General features: G+C 42.6%; 1 protein-coding gene across 19 annotated transcripts in view; it reads left to right on the top strand.

The window, feature by feature from the left end:
* The window catches only part of LOC109638972 (receptor-type tyrosine-protein phosphatase F), a 157,438-nt gene that overhangs the window by 83,594 nt on the left and 49,476 nt on the right, over nucleotides 1-24,368 (top strand). For 8 of the 19 annotated variants that reach the window (XM_069510788.1, XM_069510789.1, XM_069510782.1 and 5 more), the window contains 8 exons: nucleotides 2,685-2,873; nucleotides 6,978-7,088; nucleotides 13,990-14,259; nucleotides 15,145-15,726; nucleotides 16,001-16,134; nucleotides 16,681-16,825; nucleotides 20,156-20,461; nucleotides 23,008-23,201. In XM_069510788.1, the coding sequence (XP_069366889.1) occupies nucleotides 2,685-2,873; nucleotides 6,978-7,088; nucleotides 13,990-14,259; nucleotides 15,145-15,726; nucleotides 16,001-16,134; nucleotides 16,681-16,825; nucleotides 20,156-20,461; nucleotides 23,008-23,201 (1,931 nt within the window). Of the gene's footprint in view, nucleotides 1-2,684; nucleotides 2,874-4,492; nucleotides 4,511-6,977; nucleotides 7,089-13,989; nucleotides 14,260-15,144; nucleotides 15,727-16,000; nucleotides 16,135-16,680; nucleotides 16,826-20,155; nucleotides 20,462-23,007; nucleotides 23,202-24,368 lie in introns of all 19 variants that reach the window. The other 11 variants (XM_069510779.1, XM_069510784.1, XM_069510783.1 and 8 more) reach the window with 3 other exon arrangements.

Here is a 24,368-nt window from a genome sequence, read left to right on the forward strand (position 1 = left end):
ATAAATAGCCTCTCCCAGCAGTAAGACAAGACACTGCTTTCTGTGGCTAACTCAGTGTTATAACCCTTGAAGATCCTGTAGGTATATTCTGGAGGAAGTCAAATATTCAGGCATTCAACTTATGAATATAGTAAGTCAGACTCCCCTGACCTCTTCTGTACAATCTCTCAGGTAACTGGCTCGCTGTGATTGACAGCACAGTGTCACGCCTCATTCACTCAATTGGTTTCCAGCATGCAGTTGATATATAGTCGACCCAGACGGGAAGCTGCACCATTTTCTGCATTTCTGATTTTGGAAGCCCAATCATGTGTTACATGCTCAAACAGCCAGTGTCAGATGATACATGAACACTGGAAATAAAGGAGAAGTACACAAAGATTTCATACAACTATAACAGTGAGTGTGGGGTCAGTTATTATTATTATGAGTAAATGATTTACAAAGCAAATATTAAAAAAAAAAACATAAGTAAACACAAGTTGAGGTAAGAAGTGTGCAAAGAGCACACAATAGCAGTCAGGTGTGCTGACACATGTGCAAAGATAAGGCTTCTAATTCAGTATACCATAGTGTTGCAGACAAAACATTGCACCTGATTTTGCTCTGCACCGAGGTCCCTGAACACAGCCTACCGTCCCTGAACGCAACCACGTGATCCCACACAAACTCTGCCTCCCACCCCTGTGAGTGAGGAAATTGGGTCCATGTCAGGAGCCACACAGGGCCAGAGATCTGTGGCCTCAAAGCACTTTGAGCTGCATTTCTTGTATGAAAGCTGCTGTACACTAACATTTATTATTATTAATATTATTATGAACACACTGTATCTTCAGTGAATTATAAGAGGTGGCACTGAGGTTTAACCTCCTCTGGGTTTGGTATAAATCAGTTGTTTCCTCTTCATCTCAACTTTGGTGCCCAAACTCCAAACCCAACAGTCTGGCACACATCTACAAGGTATTTTTCTTTCATTCTTTTCCTTTCTCCTTCTCAATCTCTCATTCTCTCTGCCCTTGTACCCTATCTTTCTCTTTGAATGCTGTCGAGAGCACAAACCACAGAGGAACACAGGGCGCTATACTGTTACCATTATTCATACGGTGACAAATTGTACTCTATAATTTCACCGTGCTGCAGTTGTGTCTTTTCTCGAGGTATCCTGATTTCGGTCTGGATGTCTGAAAACAGAATCCTGTATCGTCAGACAGGAAGTTTGCCTTGCCACAAAGATAAGACGCCACACGGCGATCTGTCAACTACATTTGAATATGAGACGATCCGGGCTGCGGGCCAAACACAAGGGTGAAAGGAGGAACAACTGCTCTGCAGGAGATCAGAACAAAGAACATCACAGACACTCGTATTCACACTCCAGTCATATAGTTTACGGTGTGTTTAAATATGGATTTTTGACTCAGACATCACAATGAAATGAGGCCGATGATATACTGCTGGCGTCTCTCTAAAAAGTAGAAAAAACTAATTAGATGGACATTTACGAATGAGTCAATAGATGTTTTACCAATTTATTTGGTGGGTTTCTTATAAACAGCTCAGACTTTAGACAATCCCACTAACAAGAGAGCAGTGTGTGTAGTTAAAACATCACCCGGCTCCTAACACACATCGTAGTTCTTACAAGAGACCGTCTTAAAAAGGCTTTTGTTTTTTCCCTGGTGAATGGAAAGAAAACAGCATCTTACATACATTTGAATTTTTGAATAATCATGAGTGGATTTTGATCAGACCATTCAGTTATTACCATTCTGTCTTTATTTTGTATTGTTGTAAAACCCGTTGTAGACACAATTTCCCTCATTGTTCCCAAATAACCAAAATGTACATGTTGTTTTAATGTCCTTTCAAACAGACTAATCTTTTCTCATTGCTAACCTGCAGTCAGATATCTTTTCATGCTGAACCACACGCAGCAGCATGTTATTACCACACCAAGGATTCATCCACATACAAGGAGACAGATAAAAGAGATTACATGTTTGAGAGCAAGCTGATAATGATCCCTTGCAAGGGCCATCGGGTTTCCTCTTTATTAAGGTTGTCCAAAGGTGATATTAGGATTAATTATGAGTGTGAGGGCTCAGTTTGTTTCCCTTTGCTGAAAACACGTGACTGATGTTACACAACGAAACAACTTGCCATCACAGAGTGAAACAGGTGCTGAGTGGCTACGGCCAGTCAATTTTAAAATAAATGAAAAACCTGAGCTATATCAGTGTTTACGAAGAGTCGGATTATTCAAATAGGTTTGTTGAGCTTGTGGAGGCAGCTCATTAATGCAGGGGTGCCCAAAGGCAAATATCCTTCTTCTGTCTGAACCTGAGACTCCCTATGCTGGGTCATAAGTTTGTTATGATAATCAATCAGCGACCAAATTTTCTAAAACCAAATTTGAAACCTAAACCATCATCATCAGATCTAGCATTCCACAGCAGTGCACAATGTTTATGTGTGTGTGTTCTGATCACCGTTCAGCCTGCAGCACCTGAAACGTGTTGCTCTCTCTCATACTCAGAAGCTTTCATGAACTCAACACCTCTCACAGCAACTGAGAGTCTATTCTGTCACAATCTTTTTCCAAATATGTTTTTCCTCTTATTTTATTTTACATTTTTGCTCTATGTTTGTGGCCATACTAAAGTTCTACCATTGCACATTTTCAGAGAACCAAATCCCCCATGGCTTCCCCACCATCGACATGGGTCCCCAGCTGAAGGTGGTTGAAAAGACCAGAACCGCCACCATGCTGTGCGCTGCCAGCGGAAACCCAGACCCGGAGATCTCCTGGTTCAAGGACATGCTTCCTGTGGACATCAGCAGCAGCAACGGGCGCATCAAACAGCTCCGCTCAGGTACAATCGAATTCGACCTGATTTAATTTCTTTAAGATGTTATTCTACATGACATATGGAACATGTTAATTATAGCAAAGGCATGTTGAAGGCTAAGAGATGACATTAAATGCCAACAGACATACTGGTAGTCATGTTAGACATGAGAATGATGTGAAAACACAAAGGGCCTTTGTTGTCATGTATGACTTAATTTATTCTCTTTCATCACAAAGCACATGAAAGTTTTATACAGCTTGTCATTGTCGCCGTGATTAGTTGGCTGGGTTCTTAGACGATTCTGTTTCTCACAACAGCTGCAGCCACTTTTTAAAGTAACAGAAATTGCAATGAAGTTGTTCGTGCGTTCCTGCAATCTCTGACAGTGATACATGAGCTTGTAACCTTTCAAAGTACAGAGAGAGAATTTTCCCCCGTATTAAATATTCTGTAATCCCCTCTTAAACATACGGCTGGGTCACAATGAGGCCAGCCGATGATGCATTAGCTCGGATTCAACCTTGAAAAATACAAAAATCAATGAGGTACCCTTGTTTCACTATATCAGTGCACTTGATAAATAAACAGTGCTCGCCTGACCTGGATCAGATTGAAAGATTAGTGGCTTTTGACCAGGTTTGGTCTTGTCACTCCTTACTAAATCTACCTCACTTAGAGAGTGTCAGGCCGGGCTGCAGGTCTGAGGCCCCGAAGATTAAAGAGGAGAGCTACTCCAGAAAAAGCCAGGTGCTAAAGCTGCCCAGTGGACGCTGAATACAGGTCACTGGAGCACGCTCACTTGGACTGTGCATGTTCTTGCAATATTCAATTGTGGCTGTACTGCAAGAACAACCCCAATTAGATTTATCACAAATTGGATATTAACAAATCTACTAATTGTTTGATAATGTTTTTATAGCAAGGATAAAATTGTACACTCTCTCTTTTTTTTCTTTTACTCCCAGCAACACACTTTTAATTAGTTTTCTTCCTTGCACATAGTGATGGTGTCTGAAAACGTGCTGATGTGTGATGCCCTCAAACCTCTTTTTATCCGCCACCTTTCTCTTGACATCTGCTGCAACACCAGCATCAGCCATATGACCTGAAATTAGGCCGATTTTGTGCATTAATTTGCTGCCACAGTGTAATGGGGAAAGCTCATATTGCATCACATTAGTCTCTCTCTTTTCACACCATCCAGATCATTCAGTCTGTAAACTTCTTTTCAATTTAATACCTCTGACCTGAATTATTTTCCTCTGCGTCACTCTAATTACTGTGTATTACTTTCATTCATTTCTCTTGCCCATTTCACTAACTGCTATCTGCATAAATGCTGTCTGCAAAAAAGAGTGGGGGTCATCTTACATTAGAAATCTTAATTAAAGACAAATAAACCTGCTTGAATTTCATACCTTTCAAATGCTGCTGTGAAGTCAGGACAAATAGCAAAGAAAATCTAAATCTGTGTGGTTTCTGGTAATTTACAGACATTATGTACAGTCCAAAATGTATACCTCCTTCATAGCGTTGATGAAGTACAATGTCACATTGCATCAGTTTTTTTTCTGTGGCAGAAGCCATGTTTTACTAACTAATCTCTCAACCCTGTTTGCATCAAAATTACTCCCACCTAGGTGGTACACCAATTAGAGGTAAGGATGATGAACAAAGTGTGTCACGTTCAGACCATTCCCTCACATCAGACCCCTGCATCCCCACCAGTTCCACATTACCAGGTTCATTCACGCTGTTACAGCGCCAGACCACCTTCCTCCACTTCCCCGTTCGTCTCTTCCCCAACATGTTCTGTCTGATCATGTTCTGTCTGCCCCTTAACAAACAAATGATCACCAACCCTGATGCCAGGAGAATGGAAATGCAAAAAGAAAGTCCAAGGTGTTACTTTGTAAATTAGCTTTTTCCAGTCTCCCATCCTGCTGTAAGAAATGAAACATGTTTTTGAGTGAAACACTCACACACACACTTACATGTTTGCACAGAAACAAAACATCTCTCTGCTACAGCCTCTTTTTGGGCTTTTTAGTAAAAAGGGGCAAGGAGTTGCAGTTTAAACTAAAGGCCACCATCGCCACTAGAGGATCTACCTGCCTCCTTTATGTGGCCTCAATGTAAATTAAAATGGCTGAATTTGCATACAGTCGATGCAGCATTGCCCCCAAGCATGTGAACAGGATGCCTGGTTGAGAACGTAAAGGTGGAAGGTTCCCTTTTTATGGAAATCATATGCTTTTCTCAAGAGTAAAAGCATGATTTCCAATCAACAACAGTGAGGTAAAAGGTGGACGTCTGGGGCACGCTGGATACATTTGGGACTTCCAGCAGTCTGTCTGAGTGTTTTTGCATCCATGGCAACTAATACAGTCCCGACTCTATTAGGTTTTTAACTCTTTATGCGTCATGATAGCCTTATGACAGCCTCTGTGTCCCTCCTGCTTTGTAAATGACCTTGTCGAAGATCCAGCGTTCCTGTAGTTGGGAGTAATTGAAGGAGTTTAGTGTTTCAGCTCTGGAAACTGTCATACCAGCAACCTTCTACAATCCTGTCGTGCTTTCAGTGTTTTTTCCCATGGGAGAGTGGGTAGATTGACAGATTCGTGACACCAACATTAGTATGCAGTTACATGTCAGTGCTGAATCAGACAGCGATGAGCTCAGCAAGCAGAGCAAACACCTTGGAGGGACGTGTTGTCATGAGATCTGAGGTGGAGTTATCACATGTCACTGCCCTGCCCTGTTTCGCTCTTCTTTTTTGGTCTCGCCTTGATTCGAGTCCCCTACGGTTGGTGGTGAACCTGTTTGTTGCATTCATCTCATACTGCATGATGTGAAAAAAAATGTATCCTGACATCATCGTACACTGAGTATTTTTGTCATTTTCAAACTGCATGGTGGCTGACTGCCTCGTACCATGCTGTGTTGGAGACATGATAACTGTTATCACTCACTTGCGTATAGTTACTGTGTTTTGCTTTTTGAGAAAAAGTTTCCTTTTTAAATGTGTATTTGTAAAATTATGGGATGCAGGTAAGTTTGGTGTTGTTGGTCTTTTTTTTCTTCCAATTTGTTAAACTATAAATGGCCTCATCTGTCGACCGTTTGCAATTCAGTAGCAATGATTAGGTGATGCTTCTGGACACGGTGTGTCAAAATGAACATCCGAGACAGGACTCCTGGGCTTTCATGGTTTGTTAGAAACAACATGTTAGCCTTCTGTGTGATCACTACAGCTACTTGGGATTGTGAATACTAATCTAAGCCATCTGGCAGAGGAGTGTCCCCCTTGGGGGTTTCAGTGAGACATGGTCAGATAGTTTGTAATGAAAGAACACTGAAATGGCCTCACTGCTAAATGTGTACTTACAGGTTAAAGAAAATATATCTGCTCTGGCAGCTATTTGGAGCAATATCTCTTGTTATAGTTACATTTGTGTTGTACTTAAATATGGTCACATTTTTATTTTATGTCATCATTAAGCATCTCTGAAAACATTATTCTCAGCTCAAAACACTTCAGAATCGCGTCCCTCCTGAGGGTCTAAATAATGTCTCATGGTAGAACAGTGTTAAACACATTTTGCACAGTTGTTGATATTAAGCGGCAGCAGCTTGATGGCTCTATAAGATATAACATAAATTCTGCTGCTTTTGTTGTGCAGTATAGATGCAGTATAGCTTAGCTGGGTTCTAACAGCTGGCTGAGCTAGATAACCCTCCATGACATAAACACTTTGGTTTGTCAATTAATTCCATAAGCACAAAGCCTAATCAGACTGTGATTGTTGTGACATGTCATTCAGATGATAAATTGACCGTCAGTCATGGTCTTTTTTTCTCCTTATCACAACTAGGCAAATATTCTGTTAGCAGTTCCTGTAAACTTGCCAAATCAGCTAAAGGCTTGTGTTGCTGTAAGCAATTTTTTTTTGACAAATCCACGTCTGTGTCTGAGACACTTAATTACGTACAAACTGGGTTATACTAATTGACTACAGGCTCTCAAGCGAGTCACTGTACAGATATCTGCTGTGGTTTCATGCAAAGTTACATCTCATATTCCACTACTGTCAAGACAGCTAAATTTTTTAATCCTCCATGCAGGAGCTCTGCAAATTGAGAACAGCGAGGAGTCCGACCAGGGGAAATATGAATGTGTTGCCATGAACAGTGCTGGGACTCGTTACTCTGCTCCTGCCAATCTCTACGTACGAGGTAAAGTCCAACATCTCTTTCAGTTCTAATATTTCTGTTGTATCATGTATTTGCAAAACACAAAGAACTAACCCTTTGAAAATTCTTGGCTGTTTAATTCTAAATGTTGTTCACTCCAGCAACCATGCATCTCTGTGTCTAATCTCCCTTTAAAGACCCTAAATCCCTTTAGTACACCTATTCGTGTGATTTGTTTTACTTTAGTGATTTGGGGTGATTAAAGCTCTTCTCAGGAGTGCGTAGCAGTGTGTGATTGACATATTCCTCACTCTCTTGCTGGCTGTGTTGCCCCTGCCAGGGTGGGACAACTGAAACTCTTAGAAGAATGTTATGTGTGCAAAGGGTAATTCCCAACGTCCCTCTGTCCACCTTCAACCTGAGCAGAGTTTGAATCCGCCTAGTGAAAACACTTGCAGGGCCTTTCGTTATTGTCTAATCGTCCCATTCGCACCACTTCTTCTCTCTTCCGCTCACCTTCATCCGCTTTTCTCACCATTATCCTTGCCATGCGATTATCCTTACCAACCGACTAACCTCAACGTCCTGTTTGGCTGCAAACTCGACCAGGTGCGGTCTCTGTGAAAACAGCTGCATTGAAACAGATTCCTCTGCTGGCACTGGAAGCTGTGACAGGCTTTGTTTCTTTTCTTTTTTTTTTCCTTCTGACTGTATCGAAAGGCTCCATTAACCCCCCCCCCCTCAGCACAACCCAGAGCACCAAAAGGCATGGAGGTGCCTGGAGTTTCATGGTTTGTTTTTGTTGTGGTGTGTCTGTGAGCAGACTAATGCAGGACAAAGGCACCATTCTACCATCCTGGAAAGTGCTGGTATAGGGGAGAGAATAGTCTAGGTCAGGCCCTGTGAATAACACAGTCAGACACACACCATGTCTGATATACATGAAACACAATAGCTGCTCCAGTTGTTAGTGTGGGTGGATTTGGGAGTGAGAAAGTGTCGGGGGAAGAAAGAGACATATTAGCTATGACTTCATAAATGTACAATAGTGCATCATATAGGCTATTTTACAGATCAGTGATTTCTTCTTTTATCCATCAAGATAAATTTGAATCAAGATGACGATCTTTTCCAGACAAAATTCCCTCTCTCTAATAGTTGTTATTATATAGCATCAGTATTTTCCTTATATAAAAAAAAATCCAAGTAAAAAAAAACAGACAGTGGCTCCTGGATCAGAAGAACCAGAGGTAAAATCATCTTCAAGGACCATCGCAGCATCATATTTACAGATTAAACACCGGGGGCTTCAGAAGGTTTAGATCTTAAATCTTGACAGAGGGAGGTAGTCAGCCAAACAGCAAAGGCGAGGGATGGCTGTAAGCCTCGTCTATTAATCAGGCCATGTCTGTCACAGGTGCAGACATGGCCTTTTTTCTCTCCACAGAGTTAATTACAGTAGTTGTGTGGCGTGGCGCCAGCAGGGCCTCCGGGCTGTGAAAGTCTGTAACACACCACCCAGGTAGCTGTCAACCCGTTGGCCCCAACACCAACTCTTTCCACCAGTCTCACCACACCAGTGGAGAGATAGAAATCAAACCATCCGTAACCTTTTAAAAGTGTACTTGTCTGCAATGGGGAACAAAGGCTCAAGCCATGTTTTCACTCTGTCTTTGTTGCTGCTGCAAGAATGAAGAGACGAGACCCGGGGCTGTGTTATCACTGGGCTGCTTGATTGGGTTTAAAACATGAGGGACTCAAGACAAGTGGCCTTTGACGCGACTCTCTTCCTTTACTCTCTTCCCTTCGTTCAAAGACACCAGAGGGAAGATTTAGGGGGCTTACCATGTCTGCTCAAACTTGTAAACATAACAAGCTTTGGAAGCAAACGAGTCATTTGACAACTGTTAAATTTATACAGTGTTGATGTGTGGCGGCAGGCTGTAAAAATCTTGCCGATCTCAAACTTTTAATACAATTTTAAAATTACATTTAGGCTGTAAACAAATTAAAAACAATGGTTTTACAGTTCTCGACACCTCGTGATGCACAAAGTATCATCATTTAATGCTGAGATGGACTGTTTCAATATTCCAGTCTCACTTTTTAGTATAGGCTTTAAGAATCTATCCCTTGATTATATGTTTCCAACAACTTCATCCTCCCCACATTTATAGCCTTGAAATGTCAATAACCACTTTTTGAAGGCGACATGAAAAGATTAGCAAGTGAGAAAGAATTGTGTTATTGTTCTCTATCAACAACCTTGTAACACCCGCCCACACATACATCCCTGTCAGACTTCCATTAAATGTGCTTGTTATGGGTTTGGTGTCTGAGAAAGCATCTGTGTTTTTTTCCACTCACCGTCGCTACCTGATCCAATTCCTGTCTGCAGGTACACTACCATGCTGCGAGCGCCACCGTCACCACCCTGTCTTGACATTTTAGAGCCGCCACTGAATGATGTCCTCATATTTCTGTGTGGGAGGGTGAGGCGAGAGGCGTGGTGGGGGTCTGCTCTGCTCATGGATTGTTTTCCCCTTCCTGTCTATGTATCCATTTATTTTCCTTCCACTTCTCATCCGTTAGGAGCGTGTGCATGTTTATGTAGGTGTGCGGGTGCGAGTGCGGGTGTGCGCGCGCCTTGTTTGCTTTCGGTGACCCCCCTCTAAAGAAGGACTCCATCAACATTGGCAGAATCACAAGCGCTCTGTGATTGTGCATGAGCGCTCATTTGTCAAGCGCTTATCCCACAACGGAGGAGGGATGTCAGCTTCTGTCTGCCGGCACTCCCTCATATATCCATGTGACATGTCAATATGTCACAGAGGATAAAGTGCTGCAGCTGGGCTTTCCTTTTCACCAAAATGTCTTCATGCTGTTCTATGTGTGTGCGTGTGGGAGTCAGGGATGGAAACTCACAAATATGATCTATCTAAATCATTTTTTATGAAGAAGAAGATGAGGTACACGGGCACATTGAGTGAGCCCTACATCAGCAAGTGCTCCTGAAGGAGTTAGAAGTTAAAAAGGGGGAAAATGTTGAATAGGTCAACTAAATGATTGGGTGCATGAGGCATAAAAAGTCCAGTATCAGGAACGTTTTATTTGATCTCTGATTAATTCGTATTGGTATTCAGATAAAACACAATACTGTAATGTTGACCATCTAATAGATCAATAGCAATTTGAACTGCACGGTAATTGTTTAAGTGTGATATCCGACACACATCTGAAATAAGCCTTGATACGTTCTACTTAGAAAATAATAAATAAATAGAGTGAGATTCCCTCCCTGGCACCGTATGTATGCATTTCCTTGCTTATATCTGTACCATGTCATTAACCTCCACTGGGTCTATGGAAAACACTGTTTGGTTTCACTGTGTTGTCTTCCTCCCCACTCTGTGTCTTTTCATTCCATCGCTCACCTCCATCAAAATCACTTCATCCACAAACAGGTCAACGTGAAGGTTGGTCATTTTCACTTTCAATCCCTTCCCTTCAATTTGATGCAGACTTTAGGCAAAGTTCCCCATCCCTCCCAGCCCCTCGGATCAAGACACAGATACCCCAAGCTTGAAAAAAAACTAAATATTAATAACAGCTCCCGCCCTAATCCTCCTTAATGTGAATATGTGGTTTTGTCAACACGTTTGCATGAATCCCTGAATAGTTCTCGCATGCTATATAAGTCGCACCCTCGAACCCTGTTGTGATTAGCCTTTGTTACCAGTCCCTGTGCAGCTTACTTCAGTCATTATTAGATCTCTGTTGTGTTGTGTTTCTGCATATTTTTCCAACCGCACCCTCAGTGTCACTGTCAGCGTCATGCACCAAAAACTATACTTCCTTTCACTCTCAGACTTTCCACCCCTGCAGGGACATCAAGTCTTTAATGGATTACTCTTGTATTCAGATGGCAGTGGGATGTGTCAGGTATTTAGGCAGCAACACCCCTGCTCTCCTTCTGAGAGACAGAGGTATCAGGAGTGACAAAGCTGTTCTCAAGGGATTAGGTCTTTTTTCTTTTACTGCCATGAATGTCCTCCACCCAGAGACTGAAGGATGTGATGGTACATGTTAGTGTAATGAGAGGACAGCCCCCGCACCTCCTTGTAATTTTGCAGCGGGAGGTCAAGCAGGAAAGAAAAGTTTATTGTGTGGTGCTGAAAGACTTTTGAAGAAATGTAACCGCTATTGAAGTTACTGTGAAATAACTAATTCATTTGATAGTTGTTGCTCCTTTATCCACAAGTAGTAGCTCTGTTTTAGTGTTGATGAATAACGACATTGACACTGTCCATGGGAGGTTATGTTTTGGAAGTGATTTCTTTCCTCAGCACCATCTCCAAAACACTGCCACAAAAAGGGCTGACCTATAGAATATTTAAGAATGAGCTGGCAGGGTGCTGACAGGGGGATGATCAGCCATCATGGACGCCCAGTGCTGCTGCCAGGAAGCCGGGGAGGTTGCTGACTCCGTGCCAGTTTGCACAGATATTGATTCACCGAACAGGTTCTGCTATCCTTGGGCACTTTGTCAAGGCAGTTAAATTTATAGGTATCCAGCAAGCGGGCAGGCAGAGTGGAGACAGGGCTTATTTTGTGGTTTTGATAGAGTCCTGGAGCTCGTCTCTCCAAGCTGCTCTCAACAGGAGAGAGGCTTCGAGGGAATCGATAACAATTACCTGCCCTCTAGTCATTTTGTTCCACAGCACCTCTCCAAACTTAACCGCACGCCATGAATTATTCACAACATTAAGTGTTCAATATACACAGGTCCCATTGACTGACTGCTTTTAGCACTGTTTAGTCTACTTCTCCATGGTTTCACTGTTTCATAAGCATATATTGTGAAAAATAGCAGCACTCTGAGAAGTTGCCACCGTGTGAGGAGACGCACATGGTCGCTGGCATGAGTGGAATACTAAAGCCTTTTTTACTAACTCATCTGTTGTGCATTAGTCACTGTGGAAATCAGATGTTCGCTCATTTTTATGAGAAAATTGGACCGAGTCCCTCCTTTATCTTCTTCCCCCAGCGTATGCAGGCTTCTGATCCCATCCCATATTTTTCCCGTGCATGCTTTTCCTGAGAATGCCGTCTTCGTCCTGTTCCCAGGCTGGTAACACTAGTGGACCTGTCCCACATCTTAGCATGTATAAATCATTCCAGCCCCTGTGACGCCTAGAAAGCTGATGTCATGTCCGATAATGTCTGTCTCTCTGTCAAGTTGTGTAACTTTACTCCTGCATGAATCCCTCAATGTGATGTCATAACTTCATAAAGTTGTACCCTCTTGTTCACTGATCTTAAAAACTTTTGATTTTAGTATTCATTCAGCATTAATAGTCAATGGCCGTCGTTACTGTGACCTAAACTTTGGCTGAACTCTTTGTTAAGGAGGTATTTTGTTTGCCACTCTCTGAATAATTAAGTCGTTTAAATCATCAAAACGAACTTTTGATTTACCCTGGAAAGTAACTCAAAGACCTAATTCCACGACATATCAGTCGTATCAGTCTGTTTTGTGGCACAGACCTGGAATATTAATATTGAGACACTGACACATCGAGCCAAAAAGTTCAAGCTCACATGATTGTATTAATTAAAAACCAGCTTCGGGGTCTATATACATCCACTCAATTATTTGGGGAAAATTCAGATGAGTGTGAAGCGGGTCCCCCTTGTTACAGCACAGTCCAGAGAACCAGCCTTTTCCTGACTGGAATCTCAAAACGTGCTTTTGTGTTTTTCCATTTCACCACATAATGAGGGGAATAACAAGCATGGCTGTAATGACGTTCCGGTTCAAATTAGATTCGGGAGGGGAGGGAGGGGTGAAGGGTGGGATGGGGGGTAAGGAAAGGTGGAGGGAGACTCACATTTTAAAATCCATTTTCATGGGGACCGTTGCAAAAGAGCAATTACAGTGAAGGGCTTTTTTTTTTCTAGAGAGACACAGAGATGTTGTAGTGCATTAGGGGAAACAAGCAGCATGAATTCTGCGGGGATAGCTTCATGCCGTAATGTTTTGAATACATACAAGCAGCAGTAGTGAGGTGGCAATAATGGCTTCTCACTTGGGAGCTTAATGTTTGGCTTGGCCTCACTTTCTACATAATCAAGGTCAAAGAAGTCAGGGCTCCTCCTTCCTACATTGCGCCACACACTATGGTAGTGTTCAGCATGTCATAAATTCAACTGTTCTGACATTGATGGACGTTCACATAGCAGCGTCAAGTAAGGTTTTCTTTACCACGTCAGGCAAGTTTGCTGTCGTTGCCAAAACTTGCCAGAGAAAGATCTTAAGTGTAAGCATTGCTTGTGTATCTTTATTTAGATAGAAAACAAGTCATATGTAAATGCCGGCTGCCTGTTTATTCTGGGCCAGCTTTTCAGTATTGCATGGAGCTTCTGCATCGGTGTTTGCCTTGTCCCTGGCGACGTCAACGGGCCCTTCTTGTCTCCATGGGAACCCCTTTTTAATGTCAGCCTATCTGCATATCAGAACTGCACAAAGAGAGGGAGAGCGAGTGAGAAAGACAGGCTGAGCAGAAGGAGCCAGAGAGAGGGAGCAGGAGGAGAAATCAAACAATGCCATCTCCACGGGGTCCCTCAATGATGCAACTCTCGCCATCATTTGACACTCTGACAAAAGAGGGCCAGACGTAGTCTCAAGCAAAACTGGGCTATTTTTTCATTATATTCCCTTTTGTAGGGAAGTGGATGAACCACCCCCTCTAAGTTTTCTTGTGAGTTTCCACAGCCATTTTTTTGACAGTCCTATTATTCCCATTGTGCTCGCCTACACATTCGGACAAAAGCAACCAGCTCTCCATTTTGTCAGCTTTTCTTAGTTAGAGTTTAGCATCGAACCTTATATTCACCTTACATATCCAACGTATTCACCCTTTTGTCCCATACGTTTCTGTAGTGCGAAGAGTCCCACCAAGATTCTCAATTCCACCCACCAACCAAGAGGTGATGCCAGGCGGCAGCATCAATCTGACGTGCGTGGCAGTGGGCTCTCCGATGCCCTACGTCAAGTGGACGACGGGCCTGGTGGAGCTGACCAAGGAGGAAGAGATGCCGCTGGGGCGCAATGTGCTGGAGGTCACAAACATCCGCGAGTCGGCCAACTACACGTGCGTGGCCATGTCTTCTCTGGGCATCATCGAAGCCACGGCTCAGGTTACTGTCAAAGGTGAGAGGGTCAGACTTGTTCCGTCAAACTATCTCTGAGGATCCTGCTATAATGTGAATTCTGTTGATTCTAAGGTTCAGAAATTGAATATAAACAAAATAAATCACTGAAGTCAACTGAAACGTAAACATCTGTGGTGCTGTCGCCTGTGGTTCTTGTTTATACTGAGAGATAAAAAATTAAAGGCTGTAGCTGTTTGCAGTCTCTCTGTCAATGAGCATTGATGTCTTGTGTTTGGGCTTTTATGCGTCTGTCCTTGTGTTGGTTCAGTTATTTTTTTCTTTCTCTGCCCGAGTGTTTGTGTGAATGTGGCTTTTCCCACCTGTGTGTCTGTGACTATGCGACTGTGTTGTCTACCCGTTGCAGCCTCTCTTATCAGTTGTCGTAAAAATTGATCCCACTTTCCACTCAGCTGATCGATACACAGAATGTCACAGCCATTTAGAGGGACCGCAGCATTACAGACCCCCCCTCCCCCCCTTCTTCAAGGAAACAATAATGAAGATCCCCTGTTTTCCCCCCGTTGTCTTTCAGTCACAACAGGAACCACTCTTGCAATTTTCTCATATTGTTTGTAATGGTAGGACCGGATATAAAACACAAAATTGGGATTTCAGTCGAGCTTTTCTTTTCATTTAGGGATAATGGCTGCTGAGAGTACTATAAGGATTAGCTCATAAAACAATCATTTCAGTGCAACGACTTACAGAACGGAGCATTATGGAGTCACGTCTTTTCTCCACAAGAGCGAATTCAGCTGTAATGTGTGCATTCTGAGAGTTATGGTGTCAAATGTGTCAGACATCCAATTGTTATCAAATTACCCACAAGTCCTAAAAGTCAATTCCTGATATTAAAGCTAATGCCGTGCTTCTCACTCCTCAGCCTTGCCAAAGCCCCCAACCTCCCTCATTGTGACAGAGACCACAGCCACCAGTGTGACACTCACCTGGGACTCTGGGAACCCAGAACCTGTGTCCTACTACATGATCCAATACAAAGCCAAGTCCGCAGACACTGGCTTCCAGGAAGTGGAAGGTGTAGCAACCACCCGCTACAGCATTGGCGGACTTAGCCCTTACTCCGAGTACGAGTTCCGTGTCATGGCTGTCAACAACATTGGCCGCGGGCCACCCAGCGACCCCGTGGAGACACGCACCGGTGAACAGGCCCCCTCCTCACCTCCGCTGCACGTCCAGGCGCGCATGCTAAGTGCCAGCACAATGCTGGTCCAGTGGGAACCGCCCGAGGAACCCAATGGGCAAATCAGGGGCTATCGAGTGTACTACAGCTCGGACCTGACGGCTCCGCTCAGCGCCTGGCAGAAACACAACACAGATGACAGCAGTCTGACCACCATCTCAGGCCTGACTCCTGATATCACGTACAGCCTGCGGGTGCTGGGCTTCACCTCTGTCGGTGACGGGCCACCTTCTGATATCCTGCAAGTGAAAACGCAGCAGGGAGGTGAGCGGCCAACCACCGTTTGTGGCTCTGTGTGTTCATTCATGTGTGTTAATGTATGGTTCAGATGTTCTTTCATTATTTCTGATCAAATATGCCTTAAAGATAACTTGAGATAAAGTTTACATTAGATTGAGCATGTATTATTAACTCAATTATACTTTGCGGAAGCCTTCCTATACATTCGGTTTTTGGGATGTGGTTATAACTATTGACCTTTAGGTATTTATTCTTTTATTTTATTCTAACCTGGATCCTCTCGCCCCTCTCTACCCAGTCCCTGCGCAGCCGTCGAGCTTTGAGGCAGAAGCCGAGCTGGACACCCGCATCATGCTCACGTGGCTGTGGCCTGTTCAGGGCCCCATCACAAAGTATGAGCTGCAGTACTGGGAGACTGGCTCAGACAACAAGGTTAGAATAACAACATGAAGTTATAATTATTTCATGACCTGATTCTCTCTACCACATGCTGCATCTATCTTTCTGTCTGTATATCTATCCATTTATCTGTCTGGTCTGTCTGTCTGTCAGTCTCTCTGTCTGTCTCATTTGTGGTCATCTCATATTTTACTGTGCGAATGAAGACAAATGAATCTGGCTCTTTATGATGCAATTTCTCAGAATGAGGAGCCGCGGCTGAAAACTGTGATTGTAGTTCTGCAGTCAGCCCCCCAGCTGATAAGAAAGATTCACTATTGTAGCTGGTTGTTCAGAGCTGTCTCTCACTGTTGTTGTCCTTCTCTACTGGACCACTGCACCAACAGTAAACCAGAGGACAAATTGTTATTAGTGAGAGATGCTCTCAAATGTAGTTGCATTCTCTGCATGCAAGAAGGACAGACAGCAGTTTAGGCTTTAGGATTTCATTATTATTCCTGTAGCTCAAGATGTGAAGTGACTTAATTGTCTTTGATTGTAATTCAGCAGCAAGTTTCTGTCCAATTCCCCCCCCCACAGATACATGTGACCTTCAACCCAGCGGGCTCTCACGCCGTGGATGGTTTAAAGCCTGACACCTTGTACCATTTCTCGCTGGCAGCCCGTTCTGAGATGGGTTTAGGCGTTTACACACAGCCCATCGAGGCCCGCACCGCCCAGTCCAGTAAGTCCACCATCTTTTCCTCTTTCCTCTCATCTGCCTTCCTCTCCTCGTTGTCCACTAACCAGTGATTCCGTAGGGTGACGGTCACCCTCAGCCAGCTGACACAGATTAAGGTCATTATTTTCAGAGCAGGACAAAGTTGACTTTCATGGAGCTTAAAGCAGAGATTGTGGGCAACTTGAATGTCAAGTCAATTTCAGCACGGCATAAAATGCTGACAGTGCAGCAGTCCCTGCCAGCTTCACGCTTCTACCACCTCTCCTCTGTCACCAACACTAACCCTCCTGTCCGTCTATGTGAGGGCAGGCCCTGTATTCACTGTCAAAGGTATGTTTAATGTGTCGTGTTCCCACATTTGTGAGCGGGGCTGTGTTATTTTACCTCCATATCATTATGCGCTTTTACAGAGCCTGCACTCAAAATGTCCCTCTGCAATCTGACTGCTGATGTTTTTGCTGCGGTGCTTGTACCACTTCACTCAGGGGAGCTTATGTACAGCATTTTTTTTTTTTATTCCTGCACACATTCTGTTCAAAAGTGCATTTGTTAGAAATAAGGAAGCTCAAAATAAAAACAATAATTGAACCTTCTGCAACTTATGATTTGGTAAACCCAGTGATACTGAATGTGTAATAACACGTATTGCTGCTGGTAAACAGCGTTCAACTTAACGATGAACACTTTGAATTGTAAAATTGTATTTTTAAAATACTAGAATTATATTGGTATGTTTTTCTGTAAAAAGACAACTATTCAAACTTGTTGAAGAAATTCCAAAATAACAGATGGACAGTGACACTTCACACTATGATTTGTGTCCAGTCAGTAGCTTAATTTCTGTGGCTGCACCGTTAGAATAGAACAGATCGGAACAGGGTGCATGGATACGTCTTTTTGAAAATTTCCCCCAGACGGGGACAGACAAATTCATTGAAGAGCTAACACCTCAGACGACCCCAGAGTTATATAACCGTCAATCAAGATCAAGAGATGTGACGAGTCTGTGTCACAGAATTTGGATTTACATGCGACAGTAGGATGCTGTGCATGAAATAAGCAGCGAAGCCTCAGGAAGGTTCAGCAGCAAACAGACGGTGGGACAGAGGGACATTTTCAAAGTGCTGCATTTCAATGTTTACTTTTGTTTTTATTTGGATTCAGAGCACTGAACATAACTGAGCTTTATCCAAACTATGGTCAAAGTACAACTCTACCACTCAGCGAAGGACCTGACGAGTGGAAAAGTTCCATACTTCTATGAACAAACTTGATCTCCAACATGACAAATTACACCACAGGATGGAAAAGTCCAAAATGTTTGGCAGATCTTTTACAAACATTGAAAAACAACTATACATAAGTAGTTGTATATTAGTGTTTAGTGTAAAACGGTTAATGACAGCAGTAACTCAGATCAATGTTGCAAACAAAAAGAAATATATAATTCAACTCTTTAATTATGTGTGTGACCGTACTTTTAATGTACAATATATATGGTCAAAGAATTAAGTATCGGACTTTATCTTCTTAATCAATAATCTCAAGCCCAATGTTTGACGCTCCTCAGATTGGTTCCATTTTTTAACCAGGACCTCGATTTCTAAATATCCTGTGCAATCCATCTGCATTGTTTTCATTCCTTTTTAATACACAGTGTTCTCTTTGTAGTTTTCTCTCTCGTGGTTCAGCGACCACCTGATGTGACTCACTTCTCTTTTGTTAACTCTTAATAGACTGAGAAGGTGGAGTTCCATGTCCTAACATTAATTTATTGGATTTGCATTTGAGCTCACTGTCCATTGCTCTGCTGATTAAAAGACACATTTCACGGGCATGCTTTGTGTAAAACCCCTGCCTCGAATTTTATTTTACTCAGTTTCTCATTCTATTCTTTTGAGGAGCCCTTTTTTTTAGTCGAGTTGAATAAGTTTGTGATTGTGTTAGATGCATGGAATTCGTGAATGCAGTTCAGTTTGTTTTCTGTGTTGTATTTGTGTTCCATTGTAGAATTGTTTATTGGTTCTCTGCTTTTACCTCTGGACTTGAGAAGTGACATGTTTTTTTATGGCTTTTTTTTTAAGCTGTTATCATTTTAATCATAATTTAATCTTGTTTAAATCTTGTAAATAAATCTTATTTATTTTGGTAATCCTATTATTCCAGACTGGAGGTGTAGCAAGAGATTGCCGACTATATCTGGGGAATGCACCAGAAGAGTTTATGATTATAAAATGGAACAGGATGAGGTAGACAGACTATAACTTAGTCCTCAAATAAAATCACATTGATGACCTGTTGAACCAGTAGTTTGAAAACTAAAAATATGACTGCACTTTTGCTGGTCTTCTTGCCATTCGTATTAAAAGATTAATGACGTGTGGGAGTTTATAATAATAATAATAATCATAGTGGCTCGAATTCTAACTGCTGATTATGAAATTATAGCTTTATGTAAACATAACCTCAGCAGTAGCCCTGTGTATCTCAGCGGCAGCTCTGACCGGGTTCTGACACCACTTCTAGGAAGCTCAGAGCTTCTGCATTGATGTGCGAACCCCGTTTAACATGGTTAAGTGTTTGTTCACACACCGGCACATATATGGTCAGTTTATTGCTCCTTCTTCGCACTGCGAGAGGCAGCAGAGAGGGCAATTAAGGGCAAATTACGCCTTTATAAAAAAACGCTGCCTTGTAAAATTTTGGCACATTTTATGTTTTCTTCACCTCACCCTGTAGTTTCATGGCCTCTCACATAAATTCAGTGCCAAACACAGCTTCAGCAGTAGCCCGGTAATGTGTTTTTTTTTGCAGCAAGTCTCTCAGTCCAGAGGCAGCAACCTGTTTAGTATGGAAGCTTTTTGTATTCAGCACAAAAATGAAATGTCATATTCACATATGCAATCTAATATTATTAAATGTATCATCTACAGTATGAATTTAGACAAGATGTCCTAAATATCAAATAGATTGATTGGACGTTGATGTCATGAACATCAGATAGAATCAATATCTTAACTCTAAGACTTTGTCAGGTAGACACATGAACATGTATTTTAAACCCAGCTTTGTTTACTTAAAGATAAAATTAAATAATAAGAATAACAGTATTCATTTTGTGTCTGCCTCTTTCATTAGAGATATACAATGCAAGTTTCAGTTTTCTTATATAACCTGACTTGTATACAAATATTGACATTTGATTTTTATATTGACCAAAAACGCTTCCCCAGTTTTGCCTTGTTTTTGCTTGTGTTTAGTTTCTTTTTCGTTTGCTTGATCCATGCCCCTCCTTCCGTGTGGTTTTGCTCCCCCTCCCTACCCTCCCTGCAGCCCCGTCCGCTCCCCCTCAAGAGGTACACCTGGTCAGCCTGAGCTCTACCAGTCTCAAGGTGAGTTGGGTGGCACCGCCCGCCGCTAGCCGCCACGGCGCCATTGTGCGCTACACAGTCAGCTACCAGGCCCTGGCTGGAGAGGACACAGAGCGGCACGAGGTGACTGGCATCGGCGCAGACGCCACCAGCTATGTGCTGGTGGGCCTGGAGAAGTGGACTGAGTATCAGGTGTGGGTGAGGGCACACACTGATGTAGGCCCGGGCCCTGAAAGTGCCCCAGTGAGGATGAAAACCAAAGAGGATGGTAGGTTGACACCTGTTGAGTGACATAAGGGTTAATAGGGTCATATTTTGAGTGTATGAAATAAGTCTCACACCCTGCAAGTGTATATCACACTTTGTATGCATGTATAAAATGAATTCATATATATAAATGTGTGAATTTGTAAAATTGTGAGAAAAAAGTTTGTGAACACAGATGTAATTTGCAAATATGTAAAAAAGCTTTGTAGGTGTAGACGTATTGTGTACACACGTGACAACAGCAGATATGATTTGCATATATGTAAACATTGTGTGTAGAAATATTTTTATGTGTGTGACAGAAACACAACTTCCTTATTTGTGTCTATGAGCTGTAAGGTAATTTACACTGACTAGCCAATCAGCACACTGCCCTCTGACCATTCAATGAACCAGTCCAATCAGAAGAAGAAAGCAAAGGAAGGCCCCCACCCCAGTGCTTGAGAATTGAATATGGATCGAAGCTCACTTTTAATATGAAGAATGACAGAACTATTTCCGCTATCACATTTCATATATAAAAGTGTTTTTTTATATTTAAGCCACATGTTTATTTACAATTAAGTACACAAGTATATCAGGTTTATTATGTGCTGGTCCTCAGAGACGTTTTCTTGGGAGGGTCCATGTTCAGTTATTCAAAAACCTAGTGCTAGTTTTGTAATAGTAGCATCACTCACCTTATTCTGTGAAAATACTGTGAAAGTTGTTTTTTTTTACACTTTCAATAAACTACTTCACAGCAAATAATTAATTTCCTCCGTTAACACATGGCATTGGCGTCAAGAGGTTGAATGTGATGAAGCACACAACAGTAAGAAAACAACATTATCACGTAGCCTCAGTTGATGTTTCCCAGTAAAAATAGGAATGTGAGGCAGGCAAATGTTTTGACAGAATCTAATTAACATTCATAATTTAAAAAACTTAACGTTGTAATCTCAACATCAGATGACAGGTTTTGCTTCAGTGTTTCACGTTAATTTACACAGGACACGTAGCTGAAACAACATGCGCTGATGTGGCTGAATGCTTCTCCTTGAAAAGCTCACTGCACCTGTAGTCTTCTGATTTAATTGGACCGTTTGAATTGGTCAGAGGTCAACGTCCTGATTGGCTCATCTGCACAGGGTTAAGAAAAGTCACAATTTGTGCTTTTAGCTCATTTCTTCAGTGTCACATGCTCAGATAGGACATGTGTGTCAAACTTGGTGAAACATTTTAGAAAAATTTACTTGAATTTCACTTTTCTACAGCTACACACACAAACAAACAAATTCAGATACATGCTTGTATTTTTCACATACACGCGATGCTTTGTATACGACTGCAGGGTGTGAGGTTATTTTTTGACGATCATTCCATAAGCTCAAAATATGAGGGACCCTTATTTGACTCCATAGACACCTCTCCGGAAGCAGAGTCCTTTCAGACTCTTGCTTGCGGCTGTTGTCACTATTCTTCTTCGCTCTCTTCAACTTCAACTGCACATTTCTCTTTGTCCTGTTGATCAATTGTGAGTTAATAAGGCTTCGGTGGGAGAAAATGGGGTCAACTGCTCTTCTTTCTCTCCTTTAACCTTCTTCTTTTTAGCTTCAACACTTTGCATCTATGGCAGGTTAAGTCTCATCACCCGCAGGCCTCGGCTCTGCAATACTTTACTCTGCTCTCACTGTTTAAATGCTTTCTTATTTTGTCTCTTCTGTTCTGAGGAATAGAAGTGGAGCACAACTCTCCCTCTCTCCTTTCTATCTCCCTCCTTTTTTCACTCCTTCCTCGTTTTGTTTGCAGTGTGATAGAGAGCGGCTGCTCCTCAGAGAGAACCGTCTATAATTAATGTGTTTGAAGTTTGCTGCAACACAGCTAATTTCATACCGGAATTAAGGACATTACAGACATCGCTAGACCACATGCTGTACTGCATGGGGTGTTTTTGGGACACGGTCGTCACAGAAGGTCTGAATTTGAGTGGAGATCATTTTGATTCATGGCCAGTTCTTGTATCACTTCCTGCTACAGAGCAGCAGAGTCTATAAAAATCTCAGGAGTCATTATTTTGATAGTTTTGGCTCCTCATCACAAACACAAGGAACTTAGGAAAAACACTAGCTTGGCATATTTTTGCTCGGTCCTCCCTCTCTCACTAGACCCTTTTTACAGCCTTTTTTAGGCGGGAATGTTTAAGCTTTATTTTGTCTTCCAGTTGTGTATAAATTGGGGACATCGTTGCCTTTATGCCTGCAGCAGATGTAGTCACAGAACCACATCGATGTCTGTGTAAAGGGGAGAGCTGTCAAGGCAGAACAGACACGGAAGCTGTTGCGTTACACGTCACGCCTCTGATTCCAGAGTGCCGCCATTCTCTCTAGAATCACACCCTGGAGCAGCATTATTCTGGCTTTGTTTGGCCCAGTGTGGAAAAGCAAAGCTGGACTAATGAGGGGTCTTTTTAACATGGGTGTAGCAAGCTCTCTGTTTAAAATGGGCTGCTGTCCGTCTTACTCTCACAATCTGCCTTCCTTCCCTCTCTCCTTTTCTGGATTCCAGTGCCAGGAGCACCCCCCAGGAAGCTGGAAGTTGAGGCCATAAACTCCACAGCCATCCGGGTCACCTGGAAGCCGCCCCTGCAGGGGAAGCAACATGGCCAAATCCGAGGATACCAGGTCATCTTCTCCCGGCTTGAAAACGGTGAACCTCGAGGCCAGCCTAATATCATGGACGTTGCTTTGCCAGAAGCACAGGTACTGGATGATGTCTTACTTCTGTCTTGTCTTTCTCTGTCTCACTTTCACTCGCTGTATCTGTCTTATGATCGTTTCCCATTATTTTCATTCTCCACCGCTCCCCTATTCCCTTCCATTCTCCGAGTTCACGCTTCATTTCCTCCATACTGGGTGACACACGTGGAATTTTCTTTCTGCAGTAGCCCCCCTACTCCTCCACCCTCTTTTTTCATCTTTCTCCACATGTGACATGCGACTCTAAATTGGTACCCTGCTCCCACAGCTTTGGATTAGCTGTCGTAACAAGATCCATTCTAATTCTACAGTAATAGCTATTAAATATTTTATATGTGTTACATCAGGATGGGGCTTAGTGGAATCAATGCACCTCTCATTGCGAGTTTAGCAGTAATACATATGCACTGCCTTGTTACCATGTTTATAAATTACAGTTATTTTCCTGACGCCGTCCTTTACACATTAATGCAGGCTGCTCTGAATCGCCCCAAAGCTGTGCAACGTCGTGAGATGGATGAGAGATTGTAATCCTTAAGAAGGATTCAGAGATTCATGAATATCTTAAAGCCAAAAACCCTACTCTTACTTTTCCCGCTCTTTGGGTGAAGAGAGACCAGCTTAAGAGCCTTTTTCTGATTGTTTGCCGGGAGTAACATTTGCGTGAACACGCATTCACTCGCACCCTGGATGGCCTCCAACAAAAACATCTAATTTGAACAAGTACACCCTCGCTGGCCGCAGGAACATCACAGGAAAAAAACTCAGAGCAGCATTGTATGTGTCTCTGAGCAGTGTTTGCTGATAAATACTTAGCAGCTGTAGGGGGACTGGCAGGTTGCTGGTTCAGTTTCCAGGCGGTGCACACTGCTGTGTCCTTGAGTGGAGCTATTAACCCTCATTTATGTTCGCAAACCCCCCGCCCCCGTTGTTTCTTGTCTTATCTTAACAGAAGAGGAAGCCCAGTCAAAGTCACCTTGATATGATGTTGTCATATGTGGTAAATCCCAAATGATGCAAGGTAGGAGTTCAGTTGTTCGACAGGGCAATCAGTAATACGTACATGAAGAAAAAAAAGTATGTCGTTGTTAAACCACCCAAGTGACTCAAGTCATCTCACTTGAGACTTATTAAGTAAATTTAAGGTGCTGAATAACTGTATAACATAGT

The sequence above is a fragment of the Paralichthys olivaceus genome, chromosome 16 (genome assembly GCF_024713975.1).
Source record: "Paralichthys olivaceus isolate ysfri-2021 chromosome 16, ASM2471397v2, whole genome shotgun sequence".
NCBI lineage: Eukaryota > Metazoa > Chordata > Actinopteri > Pleuronectiformes > Paralichthyidae > Paralichthys > Paralichthys olivaceus.